The sequence below is a fragment of the Eublepharis macularius genome, chromosome 9 (assembly GCF_028583425.1).
Source record: "Eublepharis macularius isolate TG4126 chromosome 9, MPM_Emac_v1.0, whole genome shotgun sequence".
Taxonomy (NCBI): Eukaryota; Metazoa; Chordata; class Lepidosauria; order Squamata; family Eublepharidae; genus Eublepharis; species Eublepharis macularius.
In genome coordinates this window covers 85384076-85399642 of record NC_072798.1, presented here as the reverse complement: position 1 = coordinate 85399642, position 15567 = coordinate 85384076, and the positions used below count along the sequence as shown (strand labels likewise).

At 45.4% G+C, this 15567-nt stretch overlaps 1 protein-coding gene and 1 pseudogene across 2 annotated transcripts in view; one reads left to right on the top strand and one right to left on the bottom strand.

Moving 5' to 3' along the window:
- LOC129335412 (mitogen-activated protein kinase 11-like) overlaps window positions 1-14958 on the bottom strand; it is a 49288-nt gene extending 34330 nt beyond the window's left edge. The window contains exon 1 of one of the 2 annotated variants that reach the window (XM_054987862.1): window positions 14770-14958. In XM_054987862.1, coding sequence (XP_054843837.1) covers window positions 14770-14882 — 113 coding nt within the window. In that variant the 5' untranslated portion in view covers window positions 14883-14958. The remainder of the gene's footprint in view (window positions 1-14769) is intronic. The other variant, XM_054987863.1, reaches the window with a different exon arrangement.
- On the top strand, window positions 1440-2219 carry LOC129335414 (60S ribosomal protein L34-like; annotated as a pseudogene).
- Window positions 14959-15567: the final 609 nt, after the last annotated feature.

The window sequence follows — 15567 nt, the reverse complement described above, 5'->3', positions numbered from 1 at the left end:
AACTTAAGGAATTTTAGTGGTGAATGCAAAAACAACAGACTGTCACCTTTTACAATCTGATCTACACAAAAACTAACACTTTGCATATCCATAGAGAATTGTAGCTACCGGGCTTGCGCATAGAGGCAAACAATAAAGAAGCTTAATGACCACCTATTTCAGTGCTGAAGACCCCAGGAGGTAGTTCCCATGAGAAACATTATTTCTTCTACCTGATGCCTCTACAACAGCCCTCCCCCCATTTTACATTACAGGGCTCATCCGAAGCATAAACCTGAGAGTTAAGCACTGGCTAGGGTTTCCTGAAGATATCTGGTGGGAGTTCTCTAGGAAGGATAATGATCCCAAGCATGAATTGAGGGAGCAGGTCAAGAGACCACCTGAAGACTTCTCTGGTCCAAAGGAAGGCTAGGGACTCAAAGGTGAGAGGACATGCCAAAGTCATACAACATGGCATGCTCATATGCAAGTACGAACAACCAGGGGTCATTTTGTAGAAAAAGAGCTGGAGGAACTCATTAGCATAGCTTATTAGCATATGCCATGCCCCTTGACATCACCGGAAGTGTGTCATTGGCATAACTGATTTGCATATGCCACACCCCCTGACATCACCTATCCTGGCTGTTTTGGACCCAATCCTGGCCATTCAGGGCCGAAATTGGGCCCCAAATGGCAAAAAGGGGTTGAAAATGGCCGAAAAGGGGCCCCAAATGGTCAGGTTCAGGGCGCTGCTGAGCGGGAGAGTGATCCACCACCCGTCAGAGGTCCGATCCGGGCTGTTTTGGCCCCAATCCAGGCTGAAATGGGCCCAAAATGGCCGAGAGTCAGGTGGGTGGGGTACTTTGGGGAACTATTGGAACTGCGTTCCTGCGCAATCCCCCTCAAAATGAGCCCTGCTATCAACAATCCTGGAAACCACATGCAGTGTGAAAATAATCCGGATAACAGCAACCATTCACCCACCCATATGATGCTGTCAGACCATCTATAGACCAATCATGTCTATGCTGGCTGGCAGCAGCTTTGCAGAGAATTCTTTCCCAGCACCGCACCCCTAAATCCTTTTTAACCTGGAGATGCCAGAGACTGAATTGTGAGCTTCTGCCTACAAAACATGGACTCTGCCCCTAAGCTATGAGAAATTCTGAGCCCGACCACTTTCCAGGGCCTACAGCCTGTATGGTGGAGAGCAGATCTGGTTCCATGAAGCAACCACAAGAACAGCAGCTGAATTGTCCTTCAGGACTCAATGCAAGCTCATGGTTCCATTATTACCATTAACCACTTGTGTGTATCCTATAATTCCTTCAAAGAACATATACGGGTGCATATCTATTCATTCTTTTATTTAAAATTATCGATTTGAAATATTTATACTCTGGTTAACAAAAAATGCAACATGTTTCCAGTGCAGGCACTAACTCTAGTTCTGAAACATGGTCCAACGCTTGACGTACTGCTGTAGGCTACAACATAGCCTCCAACAAGACCAGACTATCCTGAACACCAGGTAACAGGATTGTTTACCTTTATACCAAGAAGGCTGGCAAAGCACCAAAGTCTGCATGTGGTATGTGCCCAGGAAGACTTCGTGGTGTTCACGCAGTTCACCCTACAGTTCTTATGAGTAGAGATGGGCACGAACAGAAATACGAATCAAAATAAAGCACGAACCAGGCTGGTTTGTGGTTCGCGAACCACGGTTCATCAGATCCCATTTCTGACAAATTGCCACGAACTTTAGGATGGTTTGTTTGGTTCGTTTTTTGGTTCGTGACTGCAGACAGCCTTATGCCAATCAATCAGTTTCCTAGGCAACAGGGGATGGACTTCCTGCAGACCTTCTGCTGACCTGGAAGTGACCTTCTGCTGGCCCGGAAGTGATTTTCTGACCTGGATGTGACATTTTCATGAACCAAATGAACTGGTTCATGAACCAGGGGCAGGTTCATGAAAGTTCATGGTTCATGAAATTTGACGAATCACGAACTGCATGGTTAAGTTTTTTTTCCGGTTCATGCCCATCTCTACTTATGAGACTGTCCAAAACTAAGAAGCATGTTAGCAGAGCCTATGGTGGTTCCATGTGTGCTAAATGCGTTTGGGACAGAATCAAACAGAAGATTGTCGTCAAGGTGTTGAAGGCACAAGCACAGAGTCAGAAATCAAAGTGAATAGTTTGTGTTTGCCTAATAAATGAAAAGTGAACTTAAAAATTTAAAAAACAAAAAACATGCAACATGCAAGCTTTAAAAACACAAAATACAAAGCAAAGCAACAGGACCTAGACATTGGAAATAATGCGCATACTGGCATTACTGGGTGAGGTGTGGAGACCTATCACTTTCCATGATTATGACTGACAAAAAAAAATTTGGCACTGCAATACACACTCACTGCAAGATTACTTTTCACAGCTTTATTGGCAAAAGGAGCAATTAGGGATTCAAAGAGCTTTCTGGATACAATGGCCAATTCACAGCTTGAGAACTATTTAGAAGAAAGTCATCTTCCTGAAAAACAAGATATGGCTCAGATAACAAGAGCCTTCAGGGTTTAACTCATAGGTAGTCCCCCCCCTCCAGAGTTGCCCCCTTAGGTGAAATGAAAAGAACAGAGGCTTACTGTTGAACTGAGCTTAAATTCAAATCTAGATAGCCAGCCAGCATATCTTCTCCTGATTTTATGACCCTTTGTTTATAATTGCATTATCCTAACCAACAGGGTTTATTAAAAATGTACAGAAAGAAGAGGAACTTAAGTCAACATACATTTTTAAAAAAAATCTAGAAAAGCAAACTCTGCAACACACATACAACAAAGCAAAGAGTGAGCAAAAATTCAGTTTATGCTGACACAGCACTGGCCTGACAAGGAATACTCTGTCTTTCCTCTTCCAAATTTCCTTCCCCTTTTTTTGCTGAAGGGCTGGTCAGAACTGAGCTGAGCTTCTGGAGGACAAAGTGGGACAAAGGATAATCCTCAGCGCGTTTGTGAGCCTTAAATGGCCCAAAGCAAAACCATGTCTTTATTTATAGTTATCTTCTTCCATTAAGACTAAAGGTGGGGGATTTTTTGTTGTCAAGTTGCAGCCAACTGATGGGGTTTTCAAGGCAAGCAAAGAACAGAGGTGGTTTGTCACTGCCTGCTTCTGCGTAGCAATCCTGGACTTCATTGGTGGTCTCCCATTCAAGTACTGACCAGGGCCGACCCTGCTTAGGTTGCAAGACTGAGCCAGCCTGGGCTTATCCAGGTCAGGGATGACGTGGATTACAGAGTCAAAAACAAGACAATAACAACAGTATAAGATGTACAATCAACATACAACAAAATGGGATTACAAAACTAACAGGAAACACACAAAGAACAGTGCACTACAATAAAACAGTATCATATATATAACAAATGAAACAAAACTGGGTTATAAAAGCAGAGAGAACTCCAGTATAATATAAACAACGGCGGGTGGGGGGGAGACCACCCCACATTTCACAGCCATTAAGTATGATCCCTTTTAAAAAGGCCCTCTAGAGCAACTCCGTTTTAAACATTATGTGGAATGATAAAACTGTGGGAGCCTTCTTGACCTCCTCTGGCAAGCCATTCTACCAGGTGGGAGCTACAAAAGAAAATGCACATCCATTGCAGCTATTGATCTTACTCATTTTCAGGGTGGCAACTTCGGAAGCCTTTAAATTATTCTCTTGTGCTATTGTAGCTAGTATCTCAGTCTGAACACACCACTCGGGAAGAAGTATACTTGAAGAAGTATGCTAGAGGGATTAACAATTCCATGAAGCCAAGTGTGCAAACTATGTACAGATCATCACTTGTGGCCACAACATACCCATCTATTTGAATGCATGCACCCTGTGAGATATATGTACTGGGAAGCTACAGCCAACACAGACCACCAACAAGTGTGCATGCAGCAAATTAGATCAATGTGCAACCAGTGTGGGATAATCTATGATCTTTCCTACATAATGAGATCGCTCTCCATGTAGGAACTTACCGTACCTAAAGCAACTCTTAGAAGTAATCTGACTAGCTCTTGCGTACTGTGTTTAGGATCAGTTGCATTGTTTAAATTGAGAGAGTACATGAATTCACACACACAAAAAGTGATTATGGCCAAGAAAAACCTGGCAGCTATGGACTGGCACTTCTGCCACCAAAGCTACTCATTCTTGGACCTACCAGATACTTTGTACTAAAATCACCATACTTACCCAAAAGGAAAATGACCCTGAATATACAACAACCCCCCGTAAAAGGTATACACAAGAATGTTTTATTTACTAATTTATTTATTTTTACCCTGTAAAAATAGATAAATTGGTGGCCGCCAAGCCACCAATGGGGGTGGAGGATCCTCTGCCCCCAAGTCCCGTCACTCTGACAGAAGGAAGGAGAAAAATAAACAAAAAAATGCGATTGATCCAACAGCATGACATCACTTCCAGGGAAAACCTCTAAGTGACATCAGCCCTCTCTAGGAATTGCTGGAAACTCTGGTTTTACCACCGAGTTTTCAGCAATTCCTTGAGACGACTGATGTCAATTTCCAGGTTTTCTCAGAAGTGATGTAACAACACTGTCAATGTCGGCGGCTAATCCCACTAGTTTCTAAATCATGCATGGCACTCATATATTCTGCCTTTACACACACACCCCACTGAGGATCCAAAGCACCTCACATCATTATCTTCTCCTCCATTTTATTCTCACAACAACTTTATGAGATAGCTTAGGCTACGAGAGAGTGAATGGCCCAAGGTCACCCAGCAAGCTTCCATGGCAGAAGGGGGATTTGAATCTGGATCTCCCAGATCCTAATTTGACACTCTAACCACTATACACAAGTGATCACCGTCCATACCTGTCATTTGTTTCTGAATTTAAGGCTACCCCATATTTTTCTTGAAGGACTCATGGGGGAAAAAACTAGTCTTCCTTTCAGGTAACTAGGGTAAATTTGTTTAAACCATTCTCAGTCCAACACTTATTTCCTACACCACAGACAACAGAGCTGCACTTCCAGTGTCATTATATTTAATGTTATTATTAAATGTAATGGCTTGTTTTTTCTACCCAGTGAGCATTCAAAATCAATACCAATAAAGAACATAAAACTGTAAAACAGCAATTTTCAAAATTCACACAGTAGCTGTTTGCCTCAGAGAGATGTTTCCAGCTGAATTTCAGAAGGTATAATCTGTTTGTATTAAATGACATGTTAAGAAAAAGTCCAATGAAGTGGCTAGAGCATCAGACTTGACCCGGAAAGACCCAGGTTCAAATTCCCACTAGAGATGGGCACGAACAGCAATACGAACTAAAAAAAAACCATGAACAGCCCAATCAGCTGTTCGCGAACAAGCTGTCCGTGAGGCACCATTCTAAACAAACAGGTGGTCGTTGCAAGCCTCCTTCATTGCTGTTCGTTGCTGGCACCTGCAATCAATTCCCTTGGCAACCAGAGGCAGGGACTGCCTGAACTCCATCTGAACTCCTGCTGTTGCCCTGGAAACTCCAATCTAAGCCCAATTTAGCTTGATAGGCAGGACTTCCTTTCAAGTGTGGAGCTCCAAATTTGTTACAAGGAAGCAAAGAGCAGGGGGGAGGGGGGCTCCCAGCTCTGGTTTTGCAGACAGTGAGGGAGAGACAGTTGCTGTTGGCATTTTGAGAGACAGGGAGAGGGCATTGGAGCTTGAATTTTCTTTGTGTGTGGTGGGATAGGGATCTACCTCTTCAAGTTCCAGGGCTGCTGCCAGGCTCCGGAGCCAAGCTATTATTTATTATTGGTACCTTTCCTGCTGCCTGCTCAAGTAGGGTTGCTGGGAGTGGTGTGGTAGGGATCTTGATGGCTGGAGGAGAGCCTGCTGGCCCCCATGAATAACGAACATGTTCGTGACAGGATCATGTTCATCAGTGTTCACTGTTTGTGAATGGCAACAAACAATGAACACCATGTTCAGGTTTTTTTTCTGTTCATGCCCATGTCTAATTCCCACTACTCTTGAATCTTAGGCCGAACTAGATGAGACAGCATCCCCACGTTTGCTCCGGGATCACACCTCCATTTTGCAGAGTGAGTTCCCAAGGGACTCCTTTTAATAGCACCACCGGGACCCAATTCTTTTTGGAACCACTGTGGCATGAGAGGGGTCCTTCCTTCCCTGTGCTGTTCTGGGTCAGAAAAACACCATGGGGGGGATGACAGGAGCTCTTCCTGTCATCCCAACCAGAATGGGGGCCTCATGGCACTGTTAAAAGGAGGCACATTCTTGGGGCAAACTCAGGGGAACCATTTTGTCAAGTTTGACCCTTACTGGGACACCTATACCTAATCATTTTCTCCCATCTTAACCTTCCATACAAGGTTGTTGTGAGAATATAACGGAGGACAGAATCTAAGCTCCATGGAGGAAAGACAGGATAAGCAAAAAGTGTAATAAATAAACGGCTAGAAGAATTTGCATCAGTAAGTAACCCTACTTTATGTCTAAAAGCAAGAATTAGCTACTTTTTCGATTATACCTGATGCTCTACATAAATTGAAAGCCCGTTCATATGCATCCAATTAGTCCAATATGAGATACTGTTGTATCAGTGTTTGTTTATTCAGTACATCTTTATCTCACCCATCCTCCAAGAACCTCAGAACAGTGTATGTCTTTACTCTCCCCTCCACTTTATCCTCACAACAGCCCTGTGTGGTAGAGTAGGTTAAGAAGTGCAACTGGCCCAAGGTCATCCAGCAAGCTTCCACGGCAGAATGGGGATTTGAACCAGTGTTTTCCAGATTCCAGTCTGACACTAGAAGCAGTATACCATGCTGGCTCTACCCTGTTAACATCTTTGGATAAGAATTCTCTATCACAGAACAATAATTCTGGGCCAGTTCAAATGACCGTAGGATAAAATAATTGAGGATAATAGTGACAGGATTTATCTTTGTTTCTCCAGAATTACTAAGCACATGATACAACTCATGGTTCGGAAGGAAAAACGATAGAAATGAAAGACAGGACAGCGAGCCCATATGGCTTTCTCTCTGGCCTGCTTCTCACCCCAGCATTGCTTCAACGGAGATCTTTGTTCTCCCTTCTGTCTTAAGTCAACACTTGCACTAACTTGCTTGCCAACGCATACCAGTGTATTTTTAAGGAAGTAATCACTGGTGCAAGTGAGAGGTACACAAGCCAGGGAACAAAATACCCTCAAAGCAGCTGGAGCAGGACAGAAAGCTGTTCCTTTTCTCATAACATTATCAAGAAGATCTAAGCCAGAAACGCCTATTCTCAGTATTGACACATTCCTCCATTCACTTCCAAGAACCTAAGCTTTATTTCCGATTCACACAATGACTCTGCAGAAAAATCATTGGCATTGCTACAATATCACTAAGCACAAAGTGCTCAGAAAAATCAATGTTTTGGCAGATGGACTGGCTGTAAACACACATTCCTTTTTCCCTCATTGCGAAGATCCCAGATCTCTCCTCCCACAACATTGGTCTAGAGATATGGTCATGGGACTTTCCAAATACCAAATCTTGCAAATCACGTAGGCCTCCGTAGTAATCTCAAGAGTAAGCCCATACAATCACGGAGATTTGTAATCGCTCATTCTTCCGACCAACCATCCTGTGAGCAATGTGCCTCACATGAACAACATTTAGCCTCGTAATATATGATCCCATGACCACATAAGATACTTAGATTGAATCAGACCACTCATGCATCTCTCCAGTGCTGCTTCCGGCACTCCTATCTCACATATTGAATCAGGAGCGCATACAGAACGGGCTTCAGCACACCCTGAGATGGGGCAGCTGTTGGGACTAGGGATTCCAGTAGAGAGTGGAAACCACTGCTGCTGACTCCCCCCGCCCACGTGCCCTTGCCTCACTTGCCAGTGTGTGTGTTGTATGCGCTACCACTGCTGCCAGGGAAGGAAGTCTGTGTGTACATGGCAGCAGTGGGATTACCAGCCTGCATGCATCACCAGTGCCATGGGGAAAAGGATGTGCAGATAACTGTGAGTACAGGAAGGAAAGGATGTGCAGGCAGGAGGGGGACGCCTGTGTCGGTGGACCGGCAAGGGAGTGCAAGCAGGGGGCCTGGTGGTGACATGGGGAGGAAGGGGAACAAACCATGAGACCATGTGATGTGCAATAACCATTTTGTGTGAAACAAGCTACACGTGTATTTTCCAGGCACGATACACCTTATCCCAAACTTGGATTTTCAAGGGGACTGAAGCTGCCCCTTTCACACAAAATGGCGACTGCACATACAAGCGGCTCACACATAGCACGCTCCCCTAGTACGAGAGCTAGGCTAGCCAGAAACATAATGCTTGAAAGTGATGTCTGCTATGGGCAAGGACCAATATTGGAAGTTTCTGGTCCACAGCAAGTGCTTTGTCTCTGAACTACCCTCATCCGCTGAAGATTTACATCAAAATAGAAACTATCCCAGACTGAAGCCACAGTTACGGCGTTCATCAGCTAGAAATACACACAATACCATCTCCCTGAGGAAATAAAATTGGCTTCTCATCATCAGCCATTGTTTAGTCACCTTAGAGGCAATATAGTCACCAAGACTCATGTTCTTTGTAAAACGCTGCTTCTGCCTGAGAAGCATAGGCCCGCAATGCATCGTGCCAAGAACATGGAACTCCAGGGCTCTTTAGTACATCATCTCTGTGCGCCCAGCATCCTTTCCTTCATATACCCACATGTCCAAATTCAGTCAGTCAAGCAAGCCTTTATTGGCATATATAAAATATAAAATTTTAAATACAGAGACTCTATACAAAATGAGATTAAAATACAGATAGGAGCAGGGCAACAGTGCAGCAAAGCCAGTACAGAATATTACTTGTCAGGGCATATACTATTTCAGTTATTTCCCCATCTGGGTTGTCAAGCAGGAACCGAACCTTAAAATCATCAGAAAACTCTGCAAGTTGGGCTAATACAGGATGTAGAAGATCCCAGCGTGGCGCCAGATAAAAAGGGCACTGGAGAAGAACATGGGAAACAGTTTCAACACAGTCCAACAAACAAGGACAACACCTGCTATAATAAGGAATCCCATGAAATCTGCCAGATAAAACGTCTGAAGGAAGAACATTAAATCTGGCCAGAGAAAAGGCTCTATGTAAATTGGGAGACAGGAGTTGACAAAGGTATGCTGCTGGGAAACTTACATTAGGGACAATCCCCAAGTTTAGGGGAGAACAAGTTCTATTAGCAGAACTATAGAGAGTTTGTAACTCTAATCCCAAAAGACTGGATTTTATTTTTGAGAAGGCCTCAGACTCAGATAGCAGGGATAAGGAGGATTCTATAGATAAGTTCAAGGAACTTATTTTAGCTTCAATACAGGCTGACCAACTAGAGTTGGCAAATTCAGATAATAAATGGTACGTATAACTGGGGAGATCAGAATTAAAATGGAGTTTCAACCAATATTTAATAGTGTGAAGCCATGCCTTGGTGGCCAACAAATTCTGACCGCACTCTAAGCATAAGGCAGCATATGGAACACACATGGGAACCCCCATGATTTTACGCAGAAAGTTAGATTGAACACGTTCAACTGAGTTGTTAATAGCATCAATCCAGAGCATGGCCCACATGTCCAAATTATAAATTTACTTGCAACATGCTAAGTGGATTCAAATTATGCTCCTTTCTTCTAGCTGCATAATGACAACCGCGTTCAAACGGTGGTTATCTAATGCATAATGTGCTCTGATGGCACTTTGGATTAAGGAAGCGACTTGCTTGAAGGCAGGATGGGATCAAAATCCTTTGCACAAGAGGATCGTTGAGGCAACTCTGTTTCAACACGGATTGCATCATGCAGTGCTCAAAGTCAACCAGTGATGACTGTATTTACTTAAGTAACACCATCAACGGCAGTGGGCATTTCTGTAATACTTTGAGTCTTCTCAGTAATTGTGACAAAAAGCATAAGACGTTCAGACAACCTGTTCACGGTCTTGTCCGCATCCCATTTCTAATTCTGACTGGCCAGATCTCCAGTGAACTCTCAAGCAAGGACAGTGCTACCGCCTTCTTGTACCTCCTCCAGCCTCTGTACACGGAGGTACCATTTAGCTATCCTGACTAACAGCCACTGGTAGTCCTATCCTATGTTGCATTTGTCTTTCATAGCACCGACACAGCTGGCGATGGTGAATTTCATAAGTTGACTATTTTTATGCAAAATGGCGTTTCCTTTTGTTGGTTCTGAACCCACTGCCGATCAGTTTCAAATATAACAAAAGAAAAACCTTTCTATTTACCCTCCCCATACTAGATACAATTTTATAAACTAGTAATTTTTAAAAACTAACCTGCTCCAGCCTTCTTTCTGAGCAAGTGTTTTCTGACTGCTATTTTCAGTCCCTTTCCTAATAATTTCCACTACCGAGTTTTCCTCTTTCCCCGCCATTCTATGTAGAGTTGACATTTTTGTTGAGCTATCCAAAATGACCCCAAGATTGCTTTCGTGGCTATATATAGCTAATTAAGACCCCATCAGCATACATGCACAGTTAGAATTTTCTTTTGTTTAGATGTGCTTACAAATGGAAACTAAATCCTGACGGGGAGTCATAATAGCAAACCAAGTTAATGCAGCTGCAAAACAAGATTTCTTCTCTCAACTCTGTTCAGCTCAGAAGATGGCCCCCTTATCTTGATTTGGCTGATCCATGCCATAGTGGACCCACGCCGTAGTGACATTGAGACTAGACTACTATAATGCATTCTACATAGGTCTTTCCTTGAAGTGAACCCAGAGATTCTAGTTGGTGCAGAATGTCACAGCTCAGCTTCGTCAGGAGCTAGGAAGAGCACGCATATTATTCCCATTCTACAGTCAGCCCATTGGCTACCCATCAGTTACGGGGTTCAATTCAAGGTGTTGGCTATTATATATGGATATCATATACATGGCTTTGGACCCTCATATCTGCGGGACCGCCTCTCGCCCCCTATGCTCCACCATGACAGCTTCGTTCATCTGAGCAGGGCCTTCTGCAGGTGCCACTGTGCAAATAGTCAACATCAACAACTGGCCATACACATGCATTCCCTGCTGTGGTCCCCAACTTCTGGAATGACCTACCTAAGGAGGTCATGGAGGCTCGCACTCTCCTGGTATTCCACAATCTATACAATATTGAATTATTCAGGGAGGCACTCTTACACAGGTAATAGGATTATACTATAATGGAACCACTCAAAAAGATGCTTTAATGAGGGTTAAGGGCCTGTGAACTGTACCGCTGTGTATAGTACATACTATCTGTTGCTGTACGTATTATCCTACTATGTAATTTCTGCATTATTTAACATGTCATGTTAATACTTATGCTTTGTTTCAGCTTATCTCAGATGTCTGCTTGGTTTCGGATTTCTGCAATCCTAACCCTATCACACTGCTTATCGGATGTTCCATGCAGTTGACTGTATTGATTTACACTGTGGTAATCCACATTAAATTTCAGTGAGAAAGGCAGTCTCTCAACATATATATATATTTTAAATGTACTTGCACTGAAATTTATTTGCACATCATTGGCCATTCCCAGCACCTAACACCGTTTGGAGCCATTCTCCTGGAATTCTTCCCAGTCTGCTTTGTATTTCACCATCCTGTCTAGTTTTGTGCCATCTATAAACTTGGCTACTCAGCCACTGATTCCAGATACTTTACGAAGAACTTAAACAGCACTGGTTCTAATCCAGATCCCAGGAGAAAGCCACAATTCTCATTTCCCTCCTTTCTATAAAGTAGTTCGCCCTAACGGGATAGCCCAGGTTAGTAATTGTTTGGAGGACTGTTACAGTCAGGGTTCTGCCGCAGAGACCTCCAAGGAATACAGGGTTGCGATGCAGAGGCAGGCAATGTCAAACCACCACTGTTAGCCTCTTGCTCACATCCCAAAATCTCAGAAAATCATTTACCTCCCTGCGCTTTCAAACAATGGCGACAGCTTTACTTACAGGAAGATACCATCAAACCCCAATGTCTCTCCGTCTCTGCATATGTGGTGCCTCAGTTCCTGAAGATCTTCTACATTACACCTTATTTTGTCCCATTTATGCAGAGGTTAGAGCTAAGTTTCTTGCTAACTTGTTAGTGGGGCGTAACTTTACCTCTGATATTGACAAATTAGTTTTTTTGTTATCTGATACTGATTCATTTGTCACTAGCAGAGTATCCCTGTTTGCCTTAGCTGCAAAAAAGATTAGGGCCAAGATTGTTTCCTCAGAAACCTAACTTTTCTCATAACTATCTGGTATTTATTAAGGTCCCATTTGAACTGTATTTTATTTTTATTATTTTAATAACTGTATTTTATGCTTGCAAGATAGATTTCTATTTTTACTGTTTTTAACTTTGTATTGTGACGGCCTTTGGCCATATACAATTAAACCTACTACTGCTGCTCTTGCCTTGAAAACCCCTGCAGGGGTCGCCCTACGTCAGCTATAACTTGATAGTACTTTCCACAGCCTATAAAAGTCCTTTAAAATCCTTCATAGCTGAGACCCATATACCTGCAGGATCGTCTCCTCTTCGCCAGCTTTATTTGGATAAGGGAGACCTTTTAAAGATTCAGAGCTGCAGATGAACAAGAACAGTGTTTGCTCATGCTATAGTTTCTTAAGTGATTCCTCCCACCATTGGTGGTGGATAGCAGGACGGCCTCCACACCGTTGGGCTTTCAGAGGTCTCACAAAGCAGAACTAATTCAGCATGCATTTTTCTCATGTCCGGCTGCCAAAACAATTTGGCTTACAAGGGATTTCTGAACGGGTCCTTGACTGTTACTTTGTAACGAGGTTTTAATACGATTGCTTTAATTGCTGGGTTTTTTATTGCACTGTGACCTGCTTTGGGCCTGGTGAAGAAAAGAAGTTTAGGAGAATTGTAAAATAGAAACTGCCCGTTTATCCTTTGCCCAAACAAATGTGAGATAGTTGATCCGTGTGGCATAGCGGTTAGTGTCAGACTAGGTGCTGGAAGGCTCCAGGTTCAAATCCACCCTCTTCTGTGGAAGCTTGCTGGATGGGTGTGGGTGACTTTGGGCCATCACGCACACTCAGCCTAACAACCTCACAGGGTTGCTGTGAAGATAAAACTGAGAATGTTGTGTGCTGCTGTGGGTCCCTACTGGGGAGGAAAGCAAATAAACCAAACACACTCATTTACTTTGTTAATTTATTGTCTGCCTTTCTCATAGAGACTCAAGGCAGATGACAGAGTGCAATCCTTCATGGAGCCTAAAAGATGGCCTACAGAGCTTTCTCTAGCACCCATTCATCTGGGTGCTGACAGACCTGCATATGGCTGTAATCCTAAGAACGCTTTCCTGAACAGAATGAATGGGGATTCCTTCCAACTAGAACTAAATTGCTCCCTAATTTACTAGACCACACACCATCACATACTGGACCAAACCCAGAACAACTACAAATCCTGATATTATTAACCTTGTTTTAGTGCTTGAACTATCACTACACACACAAGAGTTAACACAAAGGCTTGGCATGCAATGTGTTGAAAAGGGGGGGGCAGTTCTTTAGATGTGGCCGGCCATGTCAAGCTACCCACAGGAGAAGGAGAAATGGGGGCTCATGTTTTATTCATTTGGAGTTTAATATCAGAGTGAATGTTGCAAAGGCACATCCCAGCCCCACCCAAGCGACTTCAGATTTGACCACAAAAGCACTGTGAACATCAGCCTGCCAAACTCCCATTCATGTGTGCAGTTGAGCGATGAAAGAGGAGGTCTTAAATCTAGTCTAGGGAAAGCCTCTTTCTGGAGCTGCCATGGCCTGGGGTTACCCTTAGCAACCTACAAGGAATTCCAGGCTGAATGGCATTCAGAGAGCAGCACAGCTCGGGCTTTCTGCGCCACTGCTGACCCCAGTGGGGGCAGGGACGAAGCAGGAATACGGTGCACAAAACCCCCCTGTGTCGCCACATGCAGGTCAAGCTGCACTCGCATTCTCCATTACAAAAGATGCCCCTGATACGGATCGCCTTTCACACAGCTATTCCCAAAACAGACACTTAGGCGCAAGACAAAAGACCAGACCCAAACAGAAAGAAATCTGCTTTGTAAACAGATACAAAATAAAAAGGGGTAGATACCCTTTGGCAGACCAACTGTGCTGTTTGGCTTACCCCTCTGGGATTTCTTGTTCTCTCTGGGAGCAAGATAATATCTATAGCATAGGCCTTACTACCCACAATGCTGCCCCTCCCCTGGCCTATGTGCATGCACAGAAGCCACATATGCAGCCCACCCACCACGGATGCCCCTATGTTCACCCCCAAGCTCCTCTCTAAGGCACACCCCCAGCCCCCCCCCAAGAGCATCACACCTGCAACTGTGCATCTCCCCAGGTGTCTCTGCACTGCCCATGCACCTCGCCACACCTATCTGAACATGGCACACACTTTCCCCGGGGTCCATTGCACAGAGGCGCCCGCAGCGCGCAGCGGCCGCGCTTCCATTGTGCGCTCCCACTTCCCAGACGCGCCCGGCCGCTTTCCAGCAGACGAAGGGGCAGCAGGCCCGGCGGCGGCGCCCCCCGCGCCACAGCACCGCCGGCGGCTTGTGTGCGCGACTTCCCGGCCGGGCTCCGGGGCTCCCCCAGCCCGCGCCGCCCGGAGCGGCACCTGCCCGCCGCCGGCGCCGCCCTGGCCCGCCTGCACCTACCACACCGAGCCGTAGGCGCCCGAGCCCACCGGGGTGAGGTGCTGGTAGCGCTGCGGCACCTCCCACACCGTCTTGTTCAAGTCCTGCTTATAGAAGCCGCCTCGCTCGGACATGTTCCCGGGAGCCGCCGCCGCCGCCGAGCCGGACGCCTGCAGCGGGAAGGGGGAAGCGGCCGCCGAGGCCAGCCCAGCGCCGGCAGGAGGAGGGAGGGACCGGGGGAGGCGACGCGGGCGGAGGAGGGACGCGGAGAGATGAATGAAGGCGCCCGAGGGCGGGGAGCGGGCAAGGCACGGCACGGCAAGGCAAGGCGGGGGCTCGTCAGGGCGGGCTGGAAGCCCCCTGCTGGCCGGTCCCACGGGCGAAGGGGCCGAGGAAGCGAGGTGTGCGATGCCGCTCGCCTCGAAGGCGCCGCTGGGCTTTTGTTTCCTTTTCGCCGCCGAATAAAGCCGAGTCCCGTGGCACCTTCGAGACTCGCTGCGTTTCTTCTGTGAGTCAGAGCGCGCTTCAGCAGGTGCGGGGAGGGTTCGGCCATCAGGGAGATGCGTTTATTCTCAAAACTGCGGACAAAAAAAAAGGGCGGGCAGCCTCTCTTGGAAATCTCTCTCCACACAGTTTGATGTAGTGATTAAGAGCGGCAGGACTCTAATCTGGCAAGCCAGGTTTGATTCCCCACTCCTCTGCTTGAAGCTGACTGGGTCAGTTAGAGCTCTCTCAACTCCATCCACCTCACAGGGTGATTGTCTTGAGGGTAGTTATAACCAGGGGTTATTTTTGTAGAAAGAGCTGAAGAAACTCATT